The following is a 25357-nucleotide window of genomic DNA, read 5'->3' as shown; positions in this document are numbered from 1 at the left end:
TGGTGCCTTTGTTCTTCCAGCATGTGGTTCGTTTACATGGCATTCCTGAGAATATTGTTTCTGACAGAGGTTCCCAGTTTGTCTCGAGGTTCTGGCGAGCCTTTTGTGGTAGGATGGGCATTGACCTATCTTTTTCCTCGGCCTTCCATCCTCAGACTAATGGCCAGACCGAACGAACCAATCAGACCTTGGAAACATATCTGAGATGTTTTGTTTCCGCTGACCAGGATGATTGGGTGTCATTTTTGCCGTTGGCTGAGTTCGCCCTTAATAATCGGGCCAGCTCGGCTACCTTGGTCTCTCCATTTTTCTGCAATTCTGGGTTCCATCCTCGTTTCTCTTCAGGACAGGTTGAGTCTTCGGACTGTCCTGGTGTGGATTATGTGGTGGACAGGTTGCAGCAGATCTGGACTCAGGTAGTGGACAATTTGACCTTGTCCCAGGAGAAGGCTCAGCTTTTCGCTAATCGCAGACGCCGTGTGGGACCCCGACTTCGTGTTGGGGATCTGGTTTGGTTATCTTCTCGTCATATACCTATGAAGGTTTCCTCTCCTAAATTTAAACCTCGTTTTATTGGTCCGTATAGGATTTCTGAGATTCTCAATCCGGTGTCTTTTCGTCTGACCCTCGCAGACTCCTTTTCCATACATAATGTATTCCATAGGTCGTTGTTGAGGAGATACGTGGCACCTATGGTTCCATCTGTGGAGCCTCCTGCCCCTGTTTTGGTGGAGGGGGAATTGGAGTATATTGTGGAGAAGATTTTGGATTCTCGTGTCTCTAGACGGAAACTCCAGTATCTGGTCAAATGGAAGGGTTATGCTCAGGAAGATAATTCCTGGGTTTTTGCCTCTGATGTCCATGCCCCAGATCTTGTTCGTGCCTTTCATGTGGCTCATCCTGGTCGGCCTGGGGGTTCTGGTGAGGGTTCGGTGACCCCTCCTCAAGGGGGGGGTACTGTTGTGAATTCTGTGGCTGAGTTCACTTCTGTGGTCACAAGTGGTATTGCAGTCTCTGGGCTTCCTCCCTCAGGTGTTTTGGTGAGCTCGTTGGCTGCCTTGCTATTTAGCTCCACCTGAGTCTGTCTTCCTTGCTCCTTGTCAATGTTCCAGTGTTGGATCTGAGCTACTGCATCTTTCCTTGGGCCTGCTGCTCTGCTAGATAAGTGCTTCTAGTTTGTTTTCTGTTTTTTCTGTCCAGCTTGTTATTATCTTTTGCTGGAAGCTCTGAGAAGCAAAGGGGTGCACCGCCGTGCTGTTAGTTCGGCACGGTGGGTCTTTTTGCCCCTTTGCGTGGTTTTCGTTTTAGGGTTTTTTGTAGACTGCATAGTTCTCTTTGCTATCCTCGCTCTGTCTAGAATATCGGGCCTCACTTTGCTGAATCTATTTCATTCCTACGTTTGTCTTTTCATCTTGCTAACAGTCATTATATGTGGGGGCTGCCTATTCCTTTGGGGTATTTCTCTGAGGTAAGTCAGGCTTGTATTTCTATCTTCAGGCTAGTCAGCTCCTCAGGCAGTGCCGAGTTGCATAGGTAGTTGATAGGCGCAATCCACTGCTGCTTCCAGTTGTGTGAGGATAGATCAGGTACTGCAGTCTACAGAGATTCCACGTCTCAGAGCTCGTCCTATTGTTTTGGGTTATTGCCAGATCTCTGTATGTGCGCTGATTACTGCACGCTGTGTTGCCTCATTGCCAGCCATAACACCTGACCTTAACCCCATTGAGATACTATGGGGTATTGTTAAGAGGAAGCTGAGAGACACCAGACCTAACAATACAGACGAGCTGCTGTCAAAACAACCTGAGCTTCCATAACACTTCAGAAGTGCTACAACACACCAGCTGATCGCCCCCATGCCACACCGCATTGATGCAGTAATTGATGCAATGGAGCCCCGACCAACTATTGACTGCATTTACATAACATACATTTCAAGCTTGAACACACGTACAGAAAGTTGTTGTTCCATAGAAATGCATATATTCCTTCTTTTGAGAGTTTCTTTATAATTTTTTTCAGGCGGTTTCTGCAACGGAATCCACCCGAAAGGACGCGTGTACATAGACTAATTGCTGTTACTTTATTTCTAGTTAGCAGAAGAAGAGGTTATAAAGAACAAGACCCTATTACTGATAGCCAGCATTTCTAATGGAACAAATGGGAGCACTTCAACACCATACATTCATCCAGCCGATATGCCCAGAGGTCCATGCTGGGAAACAAATGTGGGAATAGTAAGTCATCCATCATCTTTACAACATTAGAAAGGATTTCGCAATATACACAGCTTTTGTGGGTTTGTTTGCATGGGATCAATGGAAACATAATTTTGTACAAAGAAGACTGACAGAAATTAGTGTCTAAGATTATCCCAAAGTGTTGGGCCGACACAGTACTAGGTATCGATGACCATACTTATCAACGAACATGTTTTCTATTCAAGAATAAATAAAAAGTGCCCAGAAAAACATATTAAATATGAACATTTCCAAATTGGAGGGAATTTTTTTTTTTTTGCTAATTATTTTTTTATGTAACATTGATAATGTTACATTATGTAGAATATCCATTTTGATGATAACTACATGCTAGGCACTACATAGGTACACAATGTAACTAGAATCCACAGCATAATGCTGTATGCTTCCTTTTCTCCAAAGCCTCTATAGACTGCGCCTGCGCACTGTGGCTGAACTCAAAAGGACACATCCAGGATGGGAGAGCTTATACCAGGATGTGGGAGCATGTAACAGTATGGGGAAGCATATACAGGATGGGAGACCAAGATGGTGGACATCATACCAGGATGGGGGAGCATTTGGTTTCAGTCATGAGGTCGGGAGCAGCGCCGATCAGTCATTCAGTCATTGCTTTGACAATGCAGAGTGGCCACTGTGAGCATGCCCACGGTCCTGACTGAGAGAAACCCTGAATGTAGAGAGTCAGTGAGAGCTGGGGTCAAGGTTATAGTGACCACTCCTTATACTCAGAGCAATTAATCTTGTCCCCGCTGTGTGCGGGCCCTGGGCAGCACAATAACACTGTTAACCTGCAGATTAACCACTATGACAGGGTCACTGGCACAGTGCATGAAGGGAGATATGTGTCACTGAGCATATTGGCATCAGTGATGTAAAACCACAATATTTTTCCTCCAGCATGCTACCCGCTTAGAGGGTTAATTTAAAGTTACACATGAGCTGGTTTTAGGTGGGCACCCATAGAGTGGGAGGGAGGGTCCTCACCATAGCTCCTCCTACAGAGCTGACACCAGCATGTGTACGGACTGGACCTTCAGTGATGTCATGCTCATGTGATCATCACATGTTTTATGTTAAATACCTGGACATGAGAGTCAGTTGGGGTTGTGCCTTGGAAGATGATGAACTCTCACGTGGCTCTAAGAAGAGCTAAGGATGTTGTGTGTGTTACCTGCTGGTGAATTCTGCAGGCAAGTGACTCTGTTAAACTTTATCTTTGTTTTGTTTTACCGTAATGCAAGAAAGGATCTGTTTATTTTGCTGAACCCTACTAAGGTTTTATGCTGTCCATAATAAATCAGTAGGTGAACTATTACCAAAACCATTCCTATGTCTACCTTGTGAAGCAGCTGAGTGAGTCAACCACTTACACCATACATACATATCTGCAGGTTAATAGTGTTATTTCTGATTACAGGATCCTTTTAATTTTGTAGTACAATACTTTAATCCCTTTCTGCCATCAGATGTACTATACCGTCTATGTAACCTGGGCCTGTCTGACATTGGACTGTATAGTACGTCATGGCAATCGGCCGTGCACACGGGGGGTGCACTGCCAATCACGGATGGGTGTCAGCTGAATATCACAGCTGACACCCAGCACTAGGTGACAGGAGCGGTCACAGACCGCACCCAGCAATTTAACCTTCGGAATGCTATGATCGAACAGCCCTTCTGCCTTTTGGATCGGAGACCCGCGGCGTGATGCTGGATCCCAGTCACTGCCATTGTAACCTGATGTTGTCATGATGACATCCGGGTCACCAAATCTAAGAAACTTTCTCTCATGCGCAGTGCATGATCAGGAAGTCTCTCAGTGTCAGTGCTCTAAGTGCAGCGCTGACAGCTTCTATAGTATGCAGATACTGCTTCATCTGCATATATAAACCTATCAACAATAAGAGCATATAGCCCCAAGAACAAACATGTCATCATGCATAGTGCAAAAAGGTTAATTTTATTAAATTACTGATAACATACAAAAATATAAAAACATCAAGAAACAGTAAGGAATGAGAAAATGGTGACTGACCAAATGGGCAGGCATGAACAGTCAAACCTCATAGACACATAGTATGGGGGCAGGCAAATGACGGCATATATATACCAATAAAGTGACAGGCAAAGTACCACCGAGTCTATATGTACCTGGGTGTATGATATATCAAATGAAAGAGGGGGGATACCACCTGGAGATCAAAGTCTCCAGTGGTAATGGTACACTCCTAAGGAGGGGAGCCCCTATAACCTCACCATTAATACCCATATACTGCTTGTGCCTACATATGATCTAAATAATGCCAATCATAATGTCAGCCACTTACCCATAAGAGGTCTGGTGCCATGCGTGTCCATTAGAGAGCCCCGACGCGTGTTTTGCGTATTAAGCTTCCTTATTCTATCAATAAGTAAATATTTTAATTAAAAAAAATCTAAACAATAAAAGTACACATATTTGGTATTGCTGTGTCCGCAACGACCCAAACTATCTAACTATTCCACTAGTTAACCCATTTACTGAACACCATCAAAAAACAAGGCAAAAAGCAAAGCTTTATCATACTGCCAAACAAAAAATGGAATAACACGCGATCAAAAAGACGGATATAAATAAACATGGAACCACTGGAGCCTTCATCTTGTCCCGCAAAAAAACAAGCCATATACAGCTCCATCAGTGGAAAAATAAAAAAGTTATAGCTCTTAGAATAAAGGGATGCAAAAATAATGATTTCTTATATAAAATAGTTTTTATTATATAAAAGCGCCAAAACATAAAAAAATAAATGAGGTATTGCTGTAATCGTACTAACCTGAGGAATAAAACTGCCTTATCAATTTTACCACACATTGAACAGTATCAATGCCTCCCCAAAAAGAATTTCATGAATTGCTGGTTTTTGTTTATTCTGCCTCCCCAAAATAGAATAAAAAGCAATAAAAAAAATGCCACGTGCCCAAAAATGGTACTAATAAAAGAAAAACGTCCACTTGTCCCGCAAAAAACGAGACCTCACATGACTCTGTCGGCTGAAATTTTTTGCAATAAAAACCGTCTTTTAGTGTATGACAGCAGCCAAACCTAAAAGTACCGGAGATGTCAGTGTCCATGTATGTAATACTTGCGGCACACTTGTGGCATGCGTGTGCCGCATCAGTACCACAAGGACAGGCGCCAGGGAAGAAGCGTTACAGTAAGCGCCGTTATCAGGTGCTGAACATGGCCCTCATCATTCTCCTCTGCTTTGCCGGTGATCGGCGTGAGCAGGGGAGAATGATGAGGGTTACATTTAAGTAATGAAAGAGACAGCAGGCGGCGGCTGATGGGACTATTTCTCCGATCAGCCTACCCCGCTGCTGCTAATAACAGTCACAGCAGGAGAGGCAGATGAGAGTATTCATCTGCCGCTCCTGCGCTGTAAATAAATACAGTAAAAATGAAAAAAAAGTGTGGGTTCCCCCCTATTTTTAATAACCAGCCAGACATAACTCACAGCTGAGGGCTGCAACCCTGAGCTGGATATTAAAAACAGAGGGATCCCTACGCCATTTTTTACAATTAGTTAAATAAATAATTTTAAAAAACGGCGTGGGTCCCCCCATTTTTGACAACCAGCCTTGCTAAAGCTCACAGCTGGGGCTGGTATTCTCAGTTTGGTAAGGGGCCATAGATATTGCTCCCCCCAGCCTAAAAATAGTATCCCGCAGCTGCCCAGAAAAGGCACATCTATTAGATAAGCCAATTCTGGCGCTTTGCCCGACTCTTCCCACTTGCCCTGTAGCACTCCACAAGTTGGTGTGTATGAGCCTGGATAAGTTAATTTGTATAACAGGTTGGAACAGTTTCTGTTTGCAGGGGCATGAGCAGTACCTGAATGACACAAGCTAGTTTACAACTAATCAGAGGGCGATGCTGGAGTCTGTGCAGGACGAGATGTTCGCTGATTGACTAGAGGAAAGAACTGGGCAGACCGAGAGGATGACAAAGACAAGTATTACTCTGACAACAAGAACGCGATACAGCAATTGACTACCGTTTTGTTGTTTTTAGACAGATGCCATGGACTTTTTAGGCTCTGATTAGCAATATAATGTCTAGATGAACAATCAGAGGGGGCGGTTTTGTTGTAAAAGAGGTACTCTGTGGACTCATAATCATTTGGGGTGTTTTTAAGCTTGTCAATCGTGGATATTTATATTACTGTATTTGTGCTTTTTTGATTGATGGTTGTTAAAGAAGGTGATGTGGTTATAGTATTTAAGGAGGGTTATTGCAATGTATTGTGTGCTTGATAAAGATCCTGTTGGATCGCAACAGTAGGCAGAATAAAGGTGATATAAATTCACCAACTTGTGGCGCGCTGTCCTTATTTTCTATTGGATGTTTGAACTTTCCCGAAGATGGACTCCTTGGATTTGACGAGAGCTGCAATTTTGGGTAAAGTCAACCCTGTGTTTGCATGAGGTGCTGTGAGCCAATTATTATATGACTAGCCTATCCATTAATAATCCTATAGTTGTATGGTAAATAACTTTTTATCCCCCAGACATGGATTGCGGGGTGGGACACAACGACGGATAGGTATGGTATATTGTTGTTTTATTATTTTAATTTTATTACAGGAGGGTGATGGGGAATTAGACGTAATAATAAAAATATTAAATTGTTTTGTTTTTATTTCAAATAAAAGACTTTATTCTGGCTGTGTCTTTATTTTCCATACAACTGTATGATTAGTAATGCATAGGTGTCTTATATACGCTTCTCCATTACTAAGCTGTTGGCTTGATGTCATCGGTGAAATCAATCCAACAACTATTACCCCACTTGCCACTGCTACAGGGCAAGTGGGAAGAATCAGGCAAAGAGCCAGAATTGGCACACCTAATAGATGTGCCTTTTCTGGGCAGCTGCGGGCTGGGGGGTCAATATCCATGGCCCCTTACGAGCCTGAGAATAACAGCCCCCAGCTGTGAGCTTTAGCAAGACTGGTTGTCAAAAATGGGTGGAATCCACGCTGTCTTTTTAAATTATTTATTTAAGGGAAGAGTGAGGAGAGCTATGTTCAGCACCCGGCGACGGGGAACAGAGCTTACTGTAACGCTTCTTCCCCGGCACCGATGCATGTCACATGGATGACATCCATGTGTATGCACGTGTGCGGAATGATTTATGGCTCGTGCTGACATTAAAAAATGGACATGTCAGAGTGTTTTGACCATGGACACACGGTCCGTGGAAACACACTGACATGTGCAGAGACCCATTCACTTGAATTGGTAAATATAGAAAAATCAGCCGACCCTGCCTCGGGTCTTTCTCAAACTGCGTCCACACACGCCCACAGAAGCAGGACGACCTGACACCACAACAATTGGAGCCCTTAAAGGGACCACACTTCTTATTTTTCACACTATCCAGAAAACGCAGTTTGAGAAAGACCCGAGGCAGGGTCGAAACGTTAATACTTTGTTTATACTACCTTCTGTGTGTGTGTATATATATGAAAATTTTGTCTCAACACGTGAATAAATACATCACATTTTTGCAAAGATATACCATAAGAGTGCGGCTGATTTTTCTGTATTGGACTTGTTGTTGGGTTTTTCCCAAGTACAGCCAGCACCAACCTAAGATAGCTGAGTGCGCTCCTTTTTTCTTAATATATGAATAGGCAAATAGTTCTCCGTTCCTCCCGAGTCTCTCCTCATGGCTAAGTAGCATTGTACAGCCACATATAGGTTATTGCCACGTTCAGTAGAAATTGTGGGACAAATTTTGTTGACATTTTTACCCACTTCTTGTGTGAAAATTTTGGTGGTAAAAATGTAGTTATTTTGTCCTCACTGCCCAATGGTATTGAATTCTGTGACACACTCATGATGTCAATATGATCATTGCACCCCTAGATGAATTCATTGAGAGGTGCAGTTCGTAAAATGGGGTCACTTATGGGGGATTCTGCTGTTTTGGCACTTCATGGGCTCTCCCAGTGGGTCATAGCACCTGAAAACCATAACAGTAAAATCTGGCGCTCCTTCCCTTCTGAGCTCTGCCATGCGCCCAAACAGTGGTTTATCCCCACATATGTGGTATCAACGCACTCAGGACAAATTGCACAAAAACTTTTTGGGTCCAATTTATTTTGTTATACTTTGGGAAAATAAAAAATTTGGGGCAAAAAGATCATTTTTGTGAAAAAAAAATGATTTATTTACTTCTACGTCTCTACGTTATAAACTTCTGTGAAGCTCTTGGGGGTTCAAAGTGCTCACCACACATCTAGATAAGTTCCATGGGGGGTCTAGTTTCCAAAATTGTGTCACTTGTGGGGAGTTTCCACTGTTTAGGCACATCAGGGGCTCTCGAAATGCTACACGGCGTCCGATCTCAATTCCAGCCAATTTTGCATTGAAAAGTCAAACAGCGCTCCTTCTCTTCTAAGCTCTACCATGTGCCCAAACAGTAGTTTACCTGCACATATTGGGTGTCGGCATACTCAGAACAAATTGCACAACAACCTTTGGGGTGCTGTTACCTTTTGAAAAATAAAATTTTTTGGTCTGAATTTTTTTGTAAAAAAAAGTTAAATGTTCATTTTTTTAAACATTCCAAAAATTCCTGCGAAGCACCTGAAGGGTTAATAAACATTTTGAATGTGGTTTTGAGCACCTTGAGGGGTACAGTTTTGAAAATGGTGTCACTTTTGAGTATTTTCTGTCATATAGACTTCAAATGTGAGGTGGTCCTTAAATAAAAATGGTGCTGTAAAAATGAGAAATCGCTTTTTAACTTTTAACCCTAATAACTTCCGAACAAAAAAAATTGAATTCCAAAATTGTGCTGTTGTAAAGTAGACCATGTGAGAAATGTTACTTATTAAGTATTTTGTGTAACATATCTCTGTGATTTAAGGGCATGAAAATTCAAATTTGGAAAATTGAGAAATTTTCTAAATTTTTGCCAAACTTCCATTTTTTCACAAATAATCGCAAGTTATATAAAAGAAATTTTACCACTATCATGAAGTACAATATGTCTCGAAAAAACATTGTCATAATCACCAGGTTCCATGAAAGCATTCCAGAGTTATTACCTCATAAAGGGACAGTGTTTAGAATTGTAAAAATTGGCGTGGTCATTAACATGCAAATCACCCTTGGGGGTAAAGGGGTTAATGAAATGGCACTGCAGTCAGCACATGCACATACTGTTAGGACTGGCGGAACGCACCAAGTACAAGATGAAATGGAACTAGGTGCGTTTGCAGTCCGAGGTCCACCGTGCAGGTAAAAACCCTGCTGCTAGTAAGACGGACTATATGGCGGTACTACAAGTATACACGCACGGGTTAACTACACCCTGCGTGAAGGAAGCGATCCTGTTGCGTCACAGGACCGCGGTACGGCACATAGAGCGCGAGCAAGAAGTCAGCGAACTCAACCCCAACTAGGATTGAAGTCCGATTAGACACTTGCTGGCACAACACCGCAACTGGGTGTGTAAGGAAACTAAATAATAATATAATGGCACAAGAGTGCGTGCGGTGCTGCACAGACGGACGCCACTAACCACCCAGGCTTGAGTCAGGAAAGCGCAGAGCAAGCGCACGGCGCCGTACAGGCGGACACAGCAACTGGTAGCTGTAATGTGTGTTACGTGCTGTTGGATAAGTCGGGCGCTAGATAGCAAACATACACCTTCCGCGAACAGACATTCAATAGGGAGGGTTATTTAAAGAGCGACTTTCACTCACAACACACACACATATTTACAAGACAATACTAGCGCATGGCCGTGCGGTCATGCGCAGTTTATATAGCTGCAGCACAGGAAACAGCTACAGAAGTTTTACCCTTTCAGGACCTGCCAAAAGGACCAATGGGATGTGCTGCAGTACCTGAGCATGTGACCCTCGATCTCCAAGAGGAGATCTTGCCCTGGGCATGCTCAGTGTGTGCAAATAAGGACTTAGATCCAGAAACGTCCACTCGCCGCTGCCCAGCACTGGCTTCAATGGCAGAAGCAGGAAAAGCAGCAGTAACTCTTCGCACAGAGTCAGACTGAGCGAGACGCTGGGATCGACGTCCCTGCTGAGCAGACTCCACTGCGGCTGGAGGAGAATGGGAGACCGCAGCGGAGACGGATCGAGATTCCCCCTGTGCAGCAGAGGAAACTCGACTCCTAACATTACCCCCCGTCCTAGGGCCCCCCCTCCTTGGGCCTCGCTACGTTCGAAGGCAGCAATGAGCTGCGGGGCCCGAATGTGCTCAACAGGCTCCCAGGACCTGTCCTCGGGGCCATAACCCTTCCAGTCTACCAAATAAAATTTTTTGCCACGTACCACCTTGCACCCCAAAATAGCGTTCACCTCATAATCGTCCGTAGACGAACCCGATGTCCCAGCAGATGACTCGGAGAACCGGGACATATACATGGGTTTCAAGAGGGACACATGAAAGGTGTCGGTGATACCCAGGCGTGGCGGAAGGGCCAAACGATAGACCACAGGATTAACCTGCTTGAGGACCTTGAATGGGCCCAAGTAGCGAGGAGCAAATTTAGTGGACTCAACTCGCAGCCTGATGTTACGGGCGGAGAGCCACACCAAGTCGCCAGGAGCAAAGGTCGGAGCGGGGCGCCGATGAGCATCGGTGGAGGTCCTCATTCTCTCCTTAGAGGCCCGAATGGCATCCTGAGTGCGGTCCCAAATATCCCGTGCCTCCACAGCCCAGTCTGCCACCCTGGAGTCGGCGGAAGACACCGGCATAGGCACAGGTATCCGTGAATGCTGACCATAGTTGAGGAGGAATGGGGTTTGTCCAGTGGAGTCGGCTACGGCGTTGTTCAGTGCAAACTCTGCCCATCATAGCAAGGATGCCCAGTCATCCTGCCTGGCTAAAACAAAATGTCGCAGGTATGTGACCAAGGTCTGGTTGGCCCTCTCTACCAACCCATTTGTCTCGGGATGATATGCGGAAGAGAGATTTAACTCAATGCTGAGAAGACGACAAAGCTCTCTCCAGAACCGAGACGCAAACTGGGGACCCCGGTCACTGACAATTTTGTCTGGTATGCCGTGTAGGCGGAAGATGTGTCTTATGAACAACGCTGCCAAGGCCCATGCAAAAGGTAACCGTGGGAGCGGCACCAAATGCACCATTTTCGAGAAATGATCGGTAATAATAACCCAAATGACGGTACAGCCGCGAGACTTGGGCAAACCCACTACAAAGTCCATCCCGACCATCTCCCAGGGCCTGTCTGCCACCGGCAAGGGATAGAGTAACCCAGATGGCCGTTGTCGAGGAGACTTATTTTTGGCGCATGAGACACACGCCAGAACGTAATCTCTGACATCTCGGACCATATGCGGCCACCAGTACGTCCTCGCCAGTAGCTCAGATGTCCTCTTTGTCCCAAAGTGTCCACCCACCCTGGACGAATGAGCCCAAGAGAGAACCTCCGGTCGCAAATTAATGGGCACAAAAGTCTTGCCCGGAGGCACAGACTCTAGCAAAACCGGCACTACGGTTCTCAGGCTCTCGGAAGGGACAATAAGCTGAGGCTCCTCTTCCTCCTCCTCAGTTGACATAAGGGAGCGAGAGAGAGCGTCAGCACGGATATTCTTCTCCCCGGCGAGATAATGATGGGAAAAGTGGAACCAGGAGAAGAACAGGGACCATCTGGCCTGGCGAGAATTTAGCCGCTGGGCTGTCTGCAAATAGACCAAATTTTTGTGGTCCGTGTAAACTTGGAAGGGAAACCGCGCACCTTCCAAAAGGTGTCTCCACTCCGAAAAGGCCAACTTCATTGCTAGCAACTCCCTGTCCCCGATGGAGTAGTTTCTCTCCGCTGGCGTGAAGGTCTTAGAGAAGAAGAAGCATGGATGCTTCCGACCTTGAGCATCCTTTTGATAGAGGACTGCTCCAGCACCAACGGACGAGGCATCCACCTCCATTAGGAATGGCTTATCCACATCGGGACGATGTAAGATGGGAGCGCTAGCAAAGTGGGACTTAATAGAAGTGAAAGCCTTGGAGACCTCTTCCGACCACAATTTGGGATTCGCTCCCTTCTTGGTGAGGGCTACCAAGGGAGCTACCAGAGTTGAGAAGTGGGGAATGAACTGGCGGTAATAGTTTCTGAACCCCATAAAGCACTGCACCGCTTTAAGAGAATGGGGCTCTTGCCAGTCCATCACAGCCTGTAGTTTGGCAGGATACATAGCCAATCCCTGGGCGGAGATGATATAGCCCAGGAAAGGTAAAGACTCCTGCTCAAACATACACTTCTCCAACATAAAGAGAGTTTGCCCGTAGGAGGTCGAAGAATCTGCCAACATCTCTCCGGTGGGAGTGAATATCTGGAGAAAACATGAGAATATCATCCAGATAGACTACAACTGAGGTGGAAAGCATATCCCGGAAGATGTCGTTGACAAAGTCTTGGAAAACGGCTGGGGCATTACAGAGCCCGAAGGGCATTACCAGATACTCATAGTGCCCATCTCTGGTGTTAAACGCCGTTTTCCATTCGTCCCCCTCACGGATGCGAATCAGGTTGTAAGCACCCCGCAGATCTAGTTTAGTAAACACCCTTGCTCCCCGAAGCCTATCAAAAAGCTCAGTTATCAAGGGCAAAGGATACTTGTTCTTAACGGTGATAGCGTTAAGACCCCTGTAGTCTATGCATGGACGTAGTTCCCCATTCTTCTTCTGCACGAAAAAGAACCCTGCCCCAGCAGGTGACACCGACTTCCTGATGAACCCTCTTGCCAGATTCTCTTGAATGTACTGAGACATTGCCTCCGTCTCCGGGAGAGATAATGGATAGACTCGACCCCGGGGAGGCTCAGCACCAGGCAAGAGATCAATAGGACAGTCATAGGGGCGATGGGGCGGAAGGGTCTCCGCCGCCTTTTTGCAGAACACGTCTGCAAAAGACCAATATTGCTTGGGGAGAGAGGATAGATCTGCGGGTACCTCTGTAGTAGCAACCTGAACGCACTCTCGGTGACACCTACCCCCACAAGATTCACCCCATCCCAGAATTCTGCCTGAGGACCACTCGATGTGAGGAGAGTGGTACCGTAGCCAAGGTATCCCCAACAGGACCTCATCAATTCCCTCAGGAATGATGAGCAGAGATATAATCTCCTGATGGGATGGCGACATGGACAGAGTAAAAGGGATGGTCTGATGTGTTATCTGTGAGGGCAGTGTCGACCCATTCACCACTCGTACCGTTACTGGTTGAGGTAGCATAACCAGGGGTATTGCGTGACGTTGGGCGAAGGCAGAAGACATAAAATTGCCCTCCGCCCCAGAATCCACGCAGAGCTCTACCGAGTGGGAGGATGAGCCTAATGTTATTGTCCCCTTAAAGGACAATTTGGAGGCAAACGTCGCCGTGTCTAGTGTACCTCCACCTACTACCACTAGACGCTGACGTTTCCTCGACCGCTGGGGACATCTGGTGGCAAGATGTCCTGACTGCTGGCACACATGACAAACCTGGAGTGCACGAGCGGTCCGGGACTTAGATCCCGCTCGTGACACTACCATAGGCTCATGGGACTCAGGGGCCTGGACTGGAGATTCCAAAGGTTTGGTGAAGGTGGGAGCCAGCCGAAACCTCTGCCTACACTGGGCTCGCTCTAACCTCCGCTCGTGAAAACGGAGGTCAATACGAGTGGATACTGTTATTAATTCCTCCAGTGTGGTGGGAATCTCCCTAGTGGCCAGGGCGTCCTTAACGTGGTCAGTAGGGTTGAGCAACCTTTACTTTTATAGGATCGGGTCGGGTTTCACGAAACCCGACTTTTTCAAAAGTCGGGTCGAGTGAAATCGGCCGATCCTATAAAAAAGTCGGGGTCGGGGTCGGCCAAAACCCGAAACCCAATGCAGTGCATTGTGTTTCCATGGTTCCCAGGGTCTGAAGGAGAGGAAACTCTCCTTCAGGCCCTGCGATCCATATTTTAGTGTAAAATAAAGAATTAAAATAAAAAATATCGCAATACTTACCCTCTGACGCGCCCTGGTACTAACCGGGAACCTTGCTCCTTCGAATCAGCGCTTCCAGGACCTTGCGGTGACGTCGCGGTGACGTCGCGGCTTGTGATTAGTCGCGCGGCCGCCCATGTGACCGCTCGCGCGACCAATCAGAAGCCGTGACGTCACCGCGACGTCACCGAAGGTCCTGCAAGCGCTGATTCTTAGGAAGGAAGGCTGCCGGAAAGAAGCAGGGCGCGTCCGAGGGTGAGTATATTCCTATTAGGTATATACTCACCCTCGGACGCGCCCTACTTCTTTCCGACAGCCTTCCTTCCTAAGAATCAGCGCTTGAAAGACCTTCGGTGACGTCACGGCTTCTGATTGGTCGCGCGAGCGGTCACATGGGCGGCCGCGCGACCAATCACAAGCTGCGACGTCACCGCGACGTCACCGCAAGGTCCTGGAAGCGCTGATTCGAAGGAGGAAGGTTCCCGGTTAGTACCAAGGCGCGTCAGAGGGTAAGTATTGCGATATTTTTTATTTTAATTCTTTATTTTACACTAAAATCTGAATTCCGATACCAATTCCCGATATCTTAAACATATCGGGAATCGGTATCGGAATTCCGATTCCAGATTCAAAAGATCGCCGACTTCATGGCCGACCCCACACAGGGGTCGGGTCGGGCTTCATGAAACCCGACCTTGCCAAAAGTCGGCGACTTTTGAAAATTTTCGACCCGTTTCGCTCAACCCTAGTGGTCAGCCAGCCCCCTCCAAAATATAGGAATAAGGGCTTTATCCGACCACTCCAGCTCAGATGCTAGGGTGCGGAAGTGTACGGCAAAATGGCTGACCAAGGACGAGCCCTGAGTCAATGCCAACAGTTGGAGCGCCGTATCATGGGTGACACGAGGTCCTAAAAAGACCTGTTTCAGAGTGCTCAGGAATAACGGAGCACTCTGCACCACATGATCGCCACGCTCCCACAGCGGCGTAGCCCACTGCAACGCCCTGTCCGACAAGAGAGACACGATAAACCCCACCTTTGCCCGCTCTGTAGGGAAACGAGAGGCCAGAAGCTCGAGGTGTATAGAGCACTGACTCACGAAACCCCTACAAGACTTACTGTCACCAGAATATTTCTCTGGTAGCGGGAGGCGAGATAGAGTCGGAACAGGGGTGGCAGTGGACAAGGTAGCTGCAGCCACGCTAGCAGCCTGAACAGCGACAGCAGTGACATCCACAGCTGAGGTTGAACGCTCTAGAGCCGCCAACCTTCCCTCCAGCTGCTGGATGTACCGCTGTAAACGCTGATCGTCCGCCATTTACTAGCCAGACCTTGGCGCTAGTATTATGTTAGGACTGGCGGAACGCACCAAGTACAAGATGAAATGGAACTAGGTGCGTTCGCAGTCCGAGGTCCACCGTGCAGGTAAAAACCCTGCTGCTAGTAAGACGGACTATATGGCGGTACTACAAGTATACACGCACGGGTTAACTACACCCTGCGTGAAGGAAGCGATCCTGTTGCGTCACAGGACCGCGGTACCGCACATAGAGCGCGAGCAAGAAGTCAGCGAACTCAACCCCAACTAGGATTGAAGTCTGATTAGACACTTGCTGGCACAACACCGCAACTGGGTGTGTAAGGAAACTAAATAATAATATAAAGGCACAAGAGTGCGTGCGGTGCCGCACAGACGGACGCCACTAACCACCCAGGCTTGGGTCAGGAAAGCGCAGAGCAAGCGCACGGCGCCGTACAGGCGGACACAGCAACTGGTAGCTGTAATGTGTGTTACGTGCTGTTGGATAAGTCGGGCGCTAGATAGCAAACATACACCTTCCACGAACAGACATTCAATAGGGAGGGTTATTTAAAGAGCGACTTTCACTCACAACACACACACATATTTACAAGACAATACTAGCGCATGGCCGTGCGGTCATGCGCAGTTTATATAGCTGCAGCACAGGAAACAGCTACAGAAGTTTTGCCCTTTCAGGACCTGCCAAAAGGACCAATGGGATGTGCTGCAGTACCTGAGCATGTGACCCTCGATCTCCAAGAGGAGATCTTGCCCTGGGCATGCTCAGTGTGTGCAAATAAGGACTTAGATCCAGAAACGTCCACTCGCCGCTGCCCAGCACTGGCTTCAATGGCAGAAGCAGGAAAAGCAGCAGTAACTCTTCGCACAGAGTCAGACTGAGTGAGATGCTGGGATCGACGTCCCTGCTGAGCAGACTCCACTGCGGCTGGAGGAGAATGGGAGACCGCAGCGGAGACGGATCGAGATTCCCCCTGTGCAGCAGAGGAAACTCGACTCCTAACACATACCACCTTTTTTTAAGACACTGTGCCTGCAAATTTGCATAAACAGTGTCTTCAACGAAATGGTGAGGGATAGTGTTGTATGCGCAAGCACTGACTCAATTGCCATTTTAACCCCTTAATTGCCGCCAATATACCCTTTAACCGCGGTAGTTAAGGGGGCTTAAACCAGTGTATAGTGCCACCCAGAGTTGGATTTTCTCCTGGGTCTCGGATGCCGGGGGTAGCCGAGACCCCAGAGAACATGATTGTGATCACCGGTAATTAACTGTTAACAGGCGACTGCAAAAAAAGCGTGATTTCCCACTTAATTTCTCTGTGCTCCGATGTGATGGCACATCAGACGACAAAGAAGTAGAGTCCCCGATCCCCCCCGGTACCTCTCGGTGCTCCTCCGCCTTCGTGCATCCCCCCATGGGCACCGCCATTTTCACTGTTACCAAGCGTGTAATGGCGGGCGCAAAAAAAGTCTGATGTGCCATTCAATTTCTCTCTCCTCTGATGTGATCGCACATCAGAGGAGAGAGAAAGAGTCCCTGATCCCCCCGGCCCTCCGATCACCCCCTGGTACTCGCGGAGTCCCTCCATGGCCCCTTGAAGTCCCCCGTGCCTCCGGCTTCTTCTTCCTGGAGAAAATGGCAGGCGCATGTGCGCATGTGCAACACCCCCCTTTATCACCCCCTTAGTTAGGAAAAAAATAAAATAAAGAAAATGTATTTATTTCCATTCTCCAATTAGGGTTACAGTTGGGCTAAAGTGAGTTGTGCTAAAGTTAGGGTTAGGGTTGGGGCTAAAGCTAGAGTTAGGGTTGGGGCTAAAGTTAGGGTTAGAGTTGGGAATAGGGTTAGGGTTGGGATTAGGGTTAGGTTTGGGATTAGGATTATGGTTAGGGTTGGCATTAGGGTTAGGGGTGTATAGGGATTAGTGCTGGGATTAGGGTTAGGGTTTTGGTTAGAGTTATGGTTAGGGTTGGGATTAGGGTTAGAGGTGTGTTGGGGTTAGGGTTTTGATTAGGGTTATGGTTAGGGTTGGTATTAGGGTTAGGGATGTGTTGGGGTTAGGATTGTGATTAGGGTTATGGTTGGGATTAGGGTAAGGGGTGTGTTGGGGTTAGGGTTGTGATTAGGATTATGGATAGGATTGGGATTAGGATTAGGGGTGTGTTGGTTTTAGGGTTGGAGTTAGAATTGGGGGGTTTCCACTGTTTAGGTATATCAGGGGTTCTCCACACGCGACATGGCATCCGATCTCAATTCCAGCCAATTCTGCATCTAAAAAGTCAAATGGCGCTCCATCTCTTCCAAGCTCTGCCGTTTGCCCAACAGTGGTTTTCCCCCACATATGGGGTTTCGTCGTATTCAGGAGAAATTGCACAACAAATTTTGTGGTTCATTTTCTCTTTTCACACTTGTGAAAATAAAAAAACTGGTTCTAAAGTAAAATTTTTGTAAAAAAAAGTTATATGCAAATTGCCTCTTCTGAGAAGAAGAGGACTTAAACTCTATAGCGCCACCTGTTGGAAGTAGCGATCCTACAAGTCACAATCAACTCTTTAACGAGTCGTGCAAAAGTTGAATGTTAATTTTTTTCCTTCCACATTGCTTCAGTTCCTGTGAAGCATGTAAAAGGTTAATAAACTTCTTGAATGTGGTTTTGAGCACCTTGAGGGGTGTAGTTTTTAGAATAGTGTCACTTTTGGGTATTTTCTGTCATGCACACCCCTTAATGTGACTTTAAATGTGATGTGATCCCAAAAAAATGGTTTTGTAAATTTTGTTGTAAAAATGAGAAATCGCTGGTTAACTTTTAATCCTTGTAACTTCCTAACATAAAAAAATTTTGTTTCCAAAATTGTGCTGATGTAAAGTAGACATGTAGGGAATGTTATTTATTAACTATTTTTTGTGAAATATCTCTCTGATTTAAGGGCATAAAAATTCAAAATTTGGAATTTGCTAAATCTTAAAAATTTTCGCCATATTTCCATTTTTTCATAAATAAACGCATGTAATATCAAAGACATGTTACCACTATCATGAAGTACAATATGTCACGAAAAAGCAATCTCTGAATCGGTAGGATCCATTAAAGCGTTCCAGAGTTATAGCCTCATAAATTGACAGTGGTCAGAATTAAAAATTGGCTTGGTCATTAAGTACCAAATTGGCTCTGTCACCAAGGGGTTAATGTTCTACAACATCAACATAGCAGTGTGCATTACTTCAATAAAATGGTTCTAGAGTCAGAGCATGCACATACTGCACTGTCCAAATTCACAGACACAGTGTCTTAAAAAAAAAATCGTTCGGAAATGTACCAATAAAAATGCTCATCACCGGGGCGTAGAATGGGTTCAATAGCTAGTACTATTATAGAATTTTGTACCTTTTTATCCTTTTATCTTACAGGAATTTGTAAAGCTAACAGTATCAGATACACAGATGAGCTACCTCATGATTCTTGTGGGAGACTTTGGCCGAGCAGTGATTGTCAGGTTTCTCAATTATTGCTGGTGTTGGGATTTGGAATCTGGATTTGTAGGTTCATTTAATTTTTTATGAAAAAAAATCTATCTATCTATCTATCTATCTATCTATCTATCTATCTATCTATCTATCTATCATTCAATGTATATATGCATCTATCTAGCTATCTATTTGATATCAATCATAGTAAGCGATAGACCTCACTGATTTCAACATAATTCATAAACAATCTAATATTTATTAATTTTAAACTTGTCTTCCCTGTAAAATAATCTATTTGAATAGTTTTTGGTAAGGTACTGAAAGTGAGGAAAATAAGTATTTGATGCACTAAATATTTTGCAAGTTTTCCCACCTAAAAAGAATGGAGACGTCTATAGTTTTTATAGTAGTAAAGAAAAATCCAGAAAATCACATTTTATGATTTTTGCACAATTAATTTGCATTTTATTGCATGTAATAAGTATTTGATACAATAGAAAAACAGAATTTACTATTTGGTACAGAAACCTTAGTTTGCAATTACAGATGTCAGATGTTTCCTGTAGATCTCGACCAAGTTTGCACACACTGCAGCAGGGATTTTGGCCCACTCCTTTGTACAAATCTTTCAGGTTTCTGGGCTGTCAATGGGCAATATTGACCTTCAGCTCCCTCCAAAGATTTCTATTGTGTTCAGGTCTGGAGACTGGCTAGGCCACTCCAGGACCTTGAAATGCTTCTTACGTAACCACTCCTTAGTTGCTTTGGCTGTGTGTTTCAGGTTATTCTCATGCTGGAAGACCCAGTCATGGTCCCATCTTCAATTCTCTTACTAAGGGAAAGAGGTTGTTGGCCAAAATCTCACATTACATGACCCCATCTATCCTTCCTTCAATACAGTGCAGTCGTCCTGTCCCCGTTGCAGAAAAGCACCACCAAAGTATGATGTTTCCCTCACCATGCTTCACGATTGGGACAGTGTTCTTGTGATTATACTCATCCTTCTTCTTTCTTCAAATAAGGCGAGTTGAGTTGATATCAAAAAGTTCTATTTTGGTATCATCTGACCACATAACTCTCTCTAATGCCTCTGTTATGAATAGGTAATTCAGAACCACAATGGACCTTGAAGTTCAGAGCACACAAGTGACCTGACAAAAACCACAAAACATAGGACGAGCTCTGAGACGTGGGAACTCTGCTGACCGCAATTCCTAAACCTATCAAACCACACTAGAGGTAGCCGTGGATTGCGCCTAACGCTCCCTATGCAACTCGGCACAGCCTGAGAAACTAGCTAGCCTGAAGATAGAAAAATAAGCCTACCTTGCCTCAGAGAAATTCCCCAAAGGAAAAGGCAGCCCCCCACATATAATGACTGTGAGTTAAGATGAAAATACAAACACAGAGATGAAATAGATTTAGCAAAGTGAGGCCCGACTTACTGAATAGACCGAGGATAGGAAAGATAGCTTTGCGGTCAACACAAAAACCTACAAACAACCACGCAGAGGGGCAAAAAGACCCTCCGCACCGACTAACGGTACGGAGGTGCTCCCTCTGCGTCTCAGAGCTTCCAGCAAGCAAGCAAAACCAAAATAGCAAGCTGGACAGAAAATATAGCAACAAAAGTAACACAAGCAGAACTTAGCTTATGCTGAGCAGACAGGCCACAGGAACGATCCAGGAGGAAGCAAGACCAACACTAGAACATTGACTGGAGGCCAGGATCAAAGCACTAGGTGGAGTTAAATAGAGCAGCACCTAACGACTTAACCTCACCACCTGAGAAAGGAAACTCAGAAGCCGCAGTACCACTCGTGACCACAGGAGGGAGCTTGATCACAGAATTCATAACAGTACCCCCCCTTGAGGAGGGGTCACCGAACCCTCACCAGAGCCCCCAGGCCGACCAGGATGAGCCATATGAAAGGCACAAACAAGATCGGCAGCATGGACATCAGAGGCAAAGACCCAGGAATTATCTTCCTGACCATAACCCTTCCACTTAACCAGATACTGGAGTTTCCGTCTCAAAACACGAGAATCCAAAATCTTCTCCACTATATACTCCACCTCCCCCTCCACCAAAACCGGGGCAGGAGGATCAACAGATGGAACCACAGGCGCCACGTATCTCCGCAACAATGACCTATGGAATACGTTATGGATGGAAAAAGAATCTGGAAGGGTCAAACGAAAAGACACAGGATTAAGAACCTCAGAAATCCTATACGGACCAATAAAACGAGGCTTAAACTTAGGAGAGGAAACCTTCATAGGAATATAACGAGATGACAACCAAACCAAATCCCCAACACGAAGTCGGGGACCCACACAGTGTCTGCGATTAGCGAAACGTTGAGCCTTCTCCTGGGACAAGGTCAAATTGTTCACTACATGAGTCCAAATCCGCTGCAACCTGTCCACCACAGTATCCACACCAGGACAGTCCGAAGACTCAACCTGCCCTGAAGAGAAACGAGGATGGAACCCAGAATTGCAGAAAAACAGTGAAACCAAGGTAGCCGAGCTGGCCCGATTATTAAGAGCGAACTCAGCCAACGGCAAAAAGGACACCCAATCATCCTGATCAGCAGAAACAAAACATCTCAGATATGTTTCCAAGGTCTGATTGGTTCGTTCAGTCTGGCCATTTGTCTGAGGATGGAAAGCCGAGGAAAAAGACAAATCAATGCCCATCCTAGCACAAAAGGCTCGCCAAAACCTTGAAACAAACTGGGAACCTCTGTCAGAAACGATGTTCTCTGGAATGCCATGTAAACGAACCACATGCTGGAAGAACAATGGCACCAAATCAGAAGAGGAATGTAATTTAGACAAGGGTACCAAATGGATCATCTTAGAGAAGCGATCACAAACTACCCAAATGACCGACATTTTTTGAGAGACGGGGAGATCCGAAATAAAATCCATAGAGATATGTGTCCAAGGCCTCTTCGGGATCGGCAAGGGCAAAAGCAACCCACTGGCACGAGAACAGCAGTGCTTAGCCCGAGCACAAATCCCACAGGACTGCACAAAAGAACGCACGTCCCGCGACAGAGACGGCCACCAAAAGGATCTAGCCACCAAATCTCTGGTACCAAAGATTCCAGGATGACCAGCCAACACCGAACAATGAACCTCAGAGATAACTTTATTCGTCCACCTATCAGGGACAAACAGTTTCTCTGCTGGGCAACGATCAGGTTTATTAGCCTGAAATTTTTGCAGCACCCACCGCAAATCAGGGGAGATGGCAGACACAATTACTCCCTCTTTGAGAATACCCGCTGGCTCAGGCAAACCCGGAGAGTCGGGCACAAAACTCCTAGACAGGGCATCCGCCTTCACATTTTTAGAGCCCGGAAGGTACGAAACCACAAAGTCAAAACGGGAGAAAAACAGCGACCAACGAGCCTGTCTAGGATTCAACCGTTTGGCAGACTCGAGATAAGTCAAGTTCTTGTGATCAGTCAAGACCAACACGCGATGCTTAGCTCCTTCAAGCCAATGACGCCACTCCTCGAATGCCCACTTCATGGCCAGCAACTCTCGATTGCCAACATCATAATTTTGCTCAGCAGGCGAAAACTTCCTGGAAAAGAAGGCGCATGGCTTCATCACCGAGCAATCAGCACCTCTTTGCGACAAAACAGCCCCCGCTCCAATTTCAGAAGCATCAACCTCAACCTGGAACGGAAGCGAAACATCTGGCTGACACAACACAGGGGCAGAAGAAAAACGACGCTTTAACTCTTGAAAAGCTTCCACAGCAGCAGAAGACCAATTGACCATATCAGCACCCTTCTTGGTCAAATCGGTCAATGGTTTAGCAATACTAGAAAAATTACAGATGAAGCGACGATAAAAATGAGCAAAGCCAAGGAACTTTTGCAGACTCTTCAGAGATGTCGGCTGAGTCCAATCGTAAATGGCCTGGACCTTAACAGGGTCCATCTCGATGGTAGAAGGGGAAAAATGAACCCCAAAAATGAAACCTTCTGAACACCAAAGAGACACTTTGATCCCTTCACAAACAAAGAATTAGCACGCAGGACCTGGAACACCATTCTGACCTGCTTCACATGAGACTCCCAATCATCCGAGAAGACCAAAATATCATCCAAGTATACAATCAGGAATTTATCCAGGTACTCTCGGAAGATGTCATGCATAAAAGACTGAAATACTGATGGAGCATTGGCAAGTCCGAATGGCATAACTAGGTACTCAAAATGGCCCTCGGGCGTATTAAATGCAGTTTTCCATTCATCGCCCCGTTTAATACGCACAAGATTATATGCACCACGAAGATCTATCTTGGTGAACCAACTAGCCCCCTTAATCCGAGCAAACAAATCAGATAGCAGTGGCAAGGGGTACTGAAATTTGACTGTGATTTTATTCAGAAGGCGGTAATCAATACAAGGTCTCAGCGAACCATCCTTCTTGGCCACAAAAAAGAACCCTGCTCCCAATGGCGATGACGACGGCCGAATATGACCCTTCTCCAAGGATTCTTTTACGTAACTCCGCATAGCGGCGTGCTCAGGTACAGATAAATTAAACAGTCGACCCTTAGGAAACTTACTACCAGGAATCAACTCGATAGCACAATCACAATCCCTATGCGGAGGTAGGGCATTGGACTTGGGCTCATCGAATACATCCCGGTAATCAGACAAGAACTCTGGGACCTCAGAAGGGGTGGATGATGAGATAGACAGAAATGGAACATCACCATGTACCCCCAGAAACTCCCAGCTGGACACAGACATTGATTTCCAATCTAATACTGGGTTATGGACCTGTAGCCATGGCAACCCCAACACGACCACATCATGCAGATTTTGCAACACCAGAAAGCGAACATCCTCCTGGTGCGCAGGAGCCATGCACATGGTCAGCTGGGTCCAATACTGAGGCTTATTCTTGGCCAAAGGCGTAGCATCAATTCCTCTCAATGGAATAAGACACTGCAAGGGCTCCAAGACAAACCCACAGCGCCTAGCAAACTCCAAGTCCATCAAATTCAGGGCAGCGCCTGAATCCACAAATGCCATGACAGAATAGGAAGACAAAGAGCAGATCAAAGTAACGGACAAAAGAAATTTTGACTGTACCGTACCAATGGTGGCAGACTTAGCGAACCGCTTAGTGCGCTTAGGACAATCGGAGATAGCATGAGTGGAATCACCACAGTAGAAACACAGCCCATTCTGACGTCTGTGTTCTTGCCTTTCAGCTCTGGTCAAAGTCCTATCGCACTGCATAGGCTCAGGTTTATGCTCAGATAATACCGCCAAATGGTGCACAGATTTACGCTCACGCAAGCGTCGACCGATCTGAATGGCCAAAGACATAGACTCATTCAGACCAGCAGGCATAGGAAATCCCACCATGACATCCTTAAGGGCTTCAGAGAGACCCTTTCTGAAGATTGCTGCCAAAGCACATTCATTCCATTGAGTGAGCACAGACCACTTTCTAAACTTCTGACAATAAATCTGTATCTCATCCTGACCCTGACACAGAGCCAGCAAATTTTTCTCTGCCTGATCCACTGAATTAGGTTCATCGTACAGTAATCCGAGCGCCAGAAAAAACGCATCAATATTACATAATGCAGGATCTCCTGGCGCAAGGGAAAATGCCCAGTCTTTATTATTATTATTTATTTATATAGCACCATTGATTCCATGGTGCTGTACATGAGAAGGGGTTACATACAAGTTACAAATATCACATACAGTAAACAAATTAACAATGATGGACTGATACAGAGGGGCGAGGACCCTGCCCTTGCGGGCTTACATTCTACAGGATTATGGGGAAGGAGACAGTAGGTTGAGGGTTGCAGGAGCTCCGGTGTTGGTGAGGCGGTAGCTCCGGTGTTGGTGAGGCGGTAGCTTCGATAGTGATGAGGCAGCAGCGGTGTCAGTGCAGGCTGTAGGCTTTCCTGAAGAGATGAGTTTTCAGGTTCCGTCTGAAGGATCCGACTGTAGATAATTTCCCAATATAATTGCATTGGTAATCATCTTCCGGTGGATGGTGACCTTGCACTTCAGAAGAGTCTTTGTTACAGGTCTGAGGACAACTGTCCATTGCGAGCACAGATGTGCCCACTAATATAATTTAGCACCTGACTGTACTAATGGCAAAGGCCTGAGAGAAGCTGTCCATCTCAAATACTGGTATGCAAGCTATTGAGTAGGTATGCAAGCTATTGAGTATCACCAGAAAAATGGATAAATATGCAAAACACCATAGAGGATGGAGATATCT

The 25357-nt window shown here is 45.9% G+C and overlaps 1 protein-coding gene across 1 annotated transcript in view; it reads left to right on the top strand.

Annotated features, from left to right (window-relative positions):
• LOC138670522 (transmembrane channel-like protein 2-A) overlaps positions 1-25357 on the top strand; it is a 111143-nt gene that overhangs the window by 39083 nt on the left and 46703 nt on the right. Inside the window, exons 4-5 of the mRNA XM_069757972.1 lie at positions 2094-2237; positions 19007-19135. Of these exons, the coding sequence (XP_069614073.1) occupies positions 2094-2237; positions 19007-19135 (273 nt within the window). The remainder of the gene's footprint in view (positions 1-2093; positions 2238-19006; positions 19136-25357) is intronic.

The sequence above is a fragment of the Ranitomeya imitator genome, chromosome 1 (assembly GCF_032444005.1).
Source record: "Ranitomeya imitator isolate aRanImi1 chromosome 1, aRanImi1.pri, whole genome shotgun sequence".
NCBI classification, from domain to species: domain Eukaryota; kingdom Metazoa; phylum Chordata; class Amphibia; order Anura; family Dendrobatidae; genus Ranitomeya; species Ranitomeya imitator.
The sequence above is the reverse complement of the archived record's forward strand: the minus strand, read 5'-3'. Positions and strand labels throughout refer to the sequence as shown.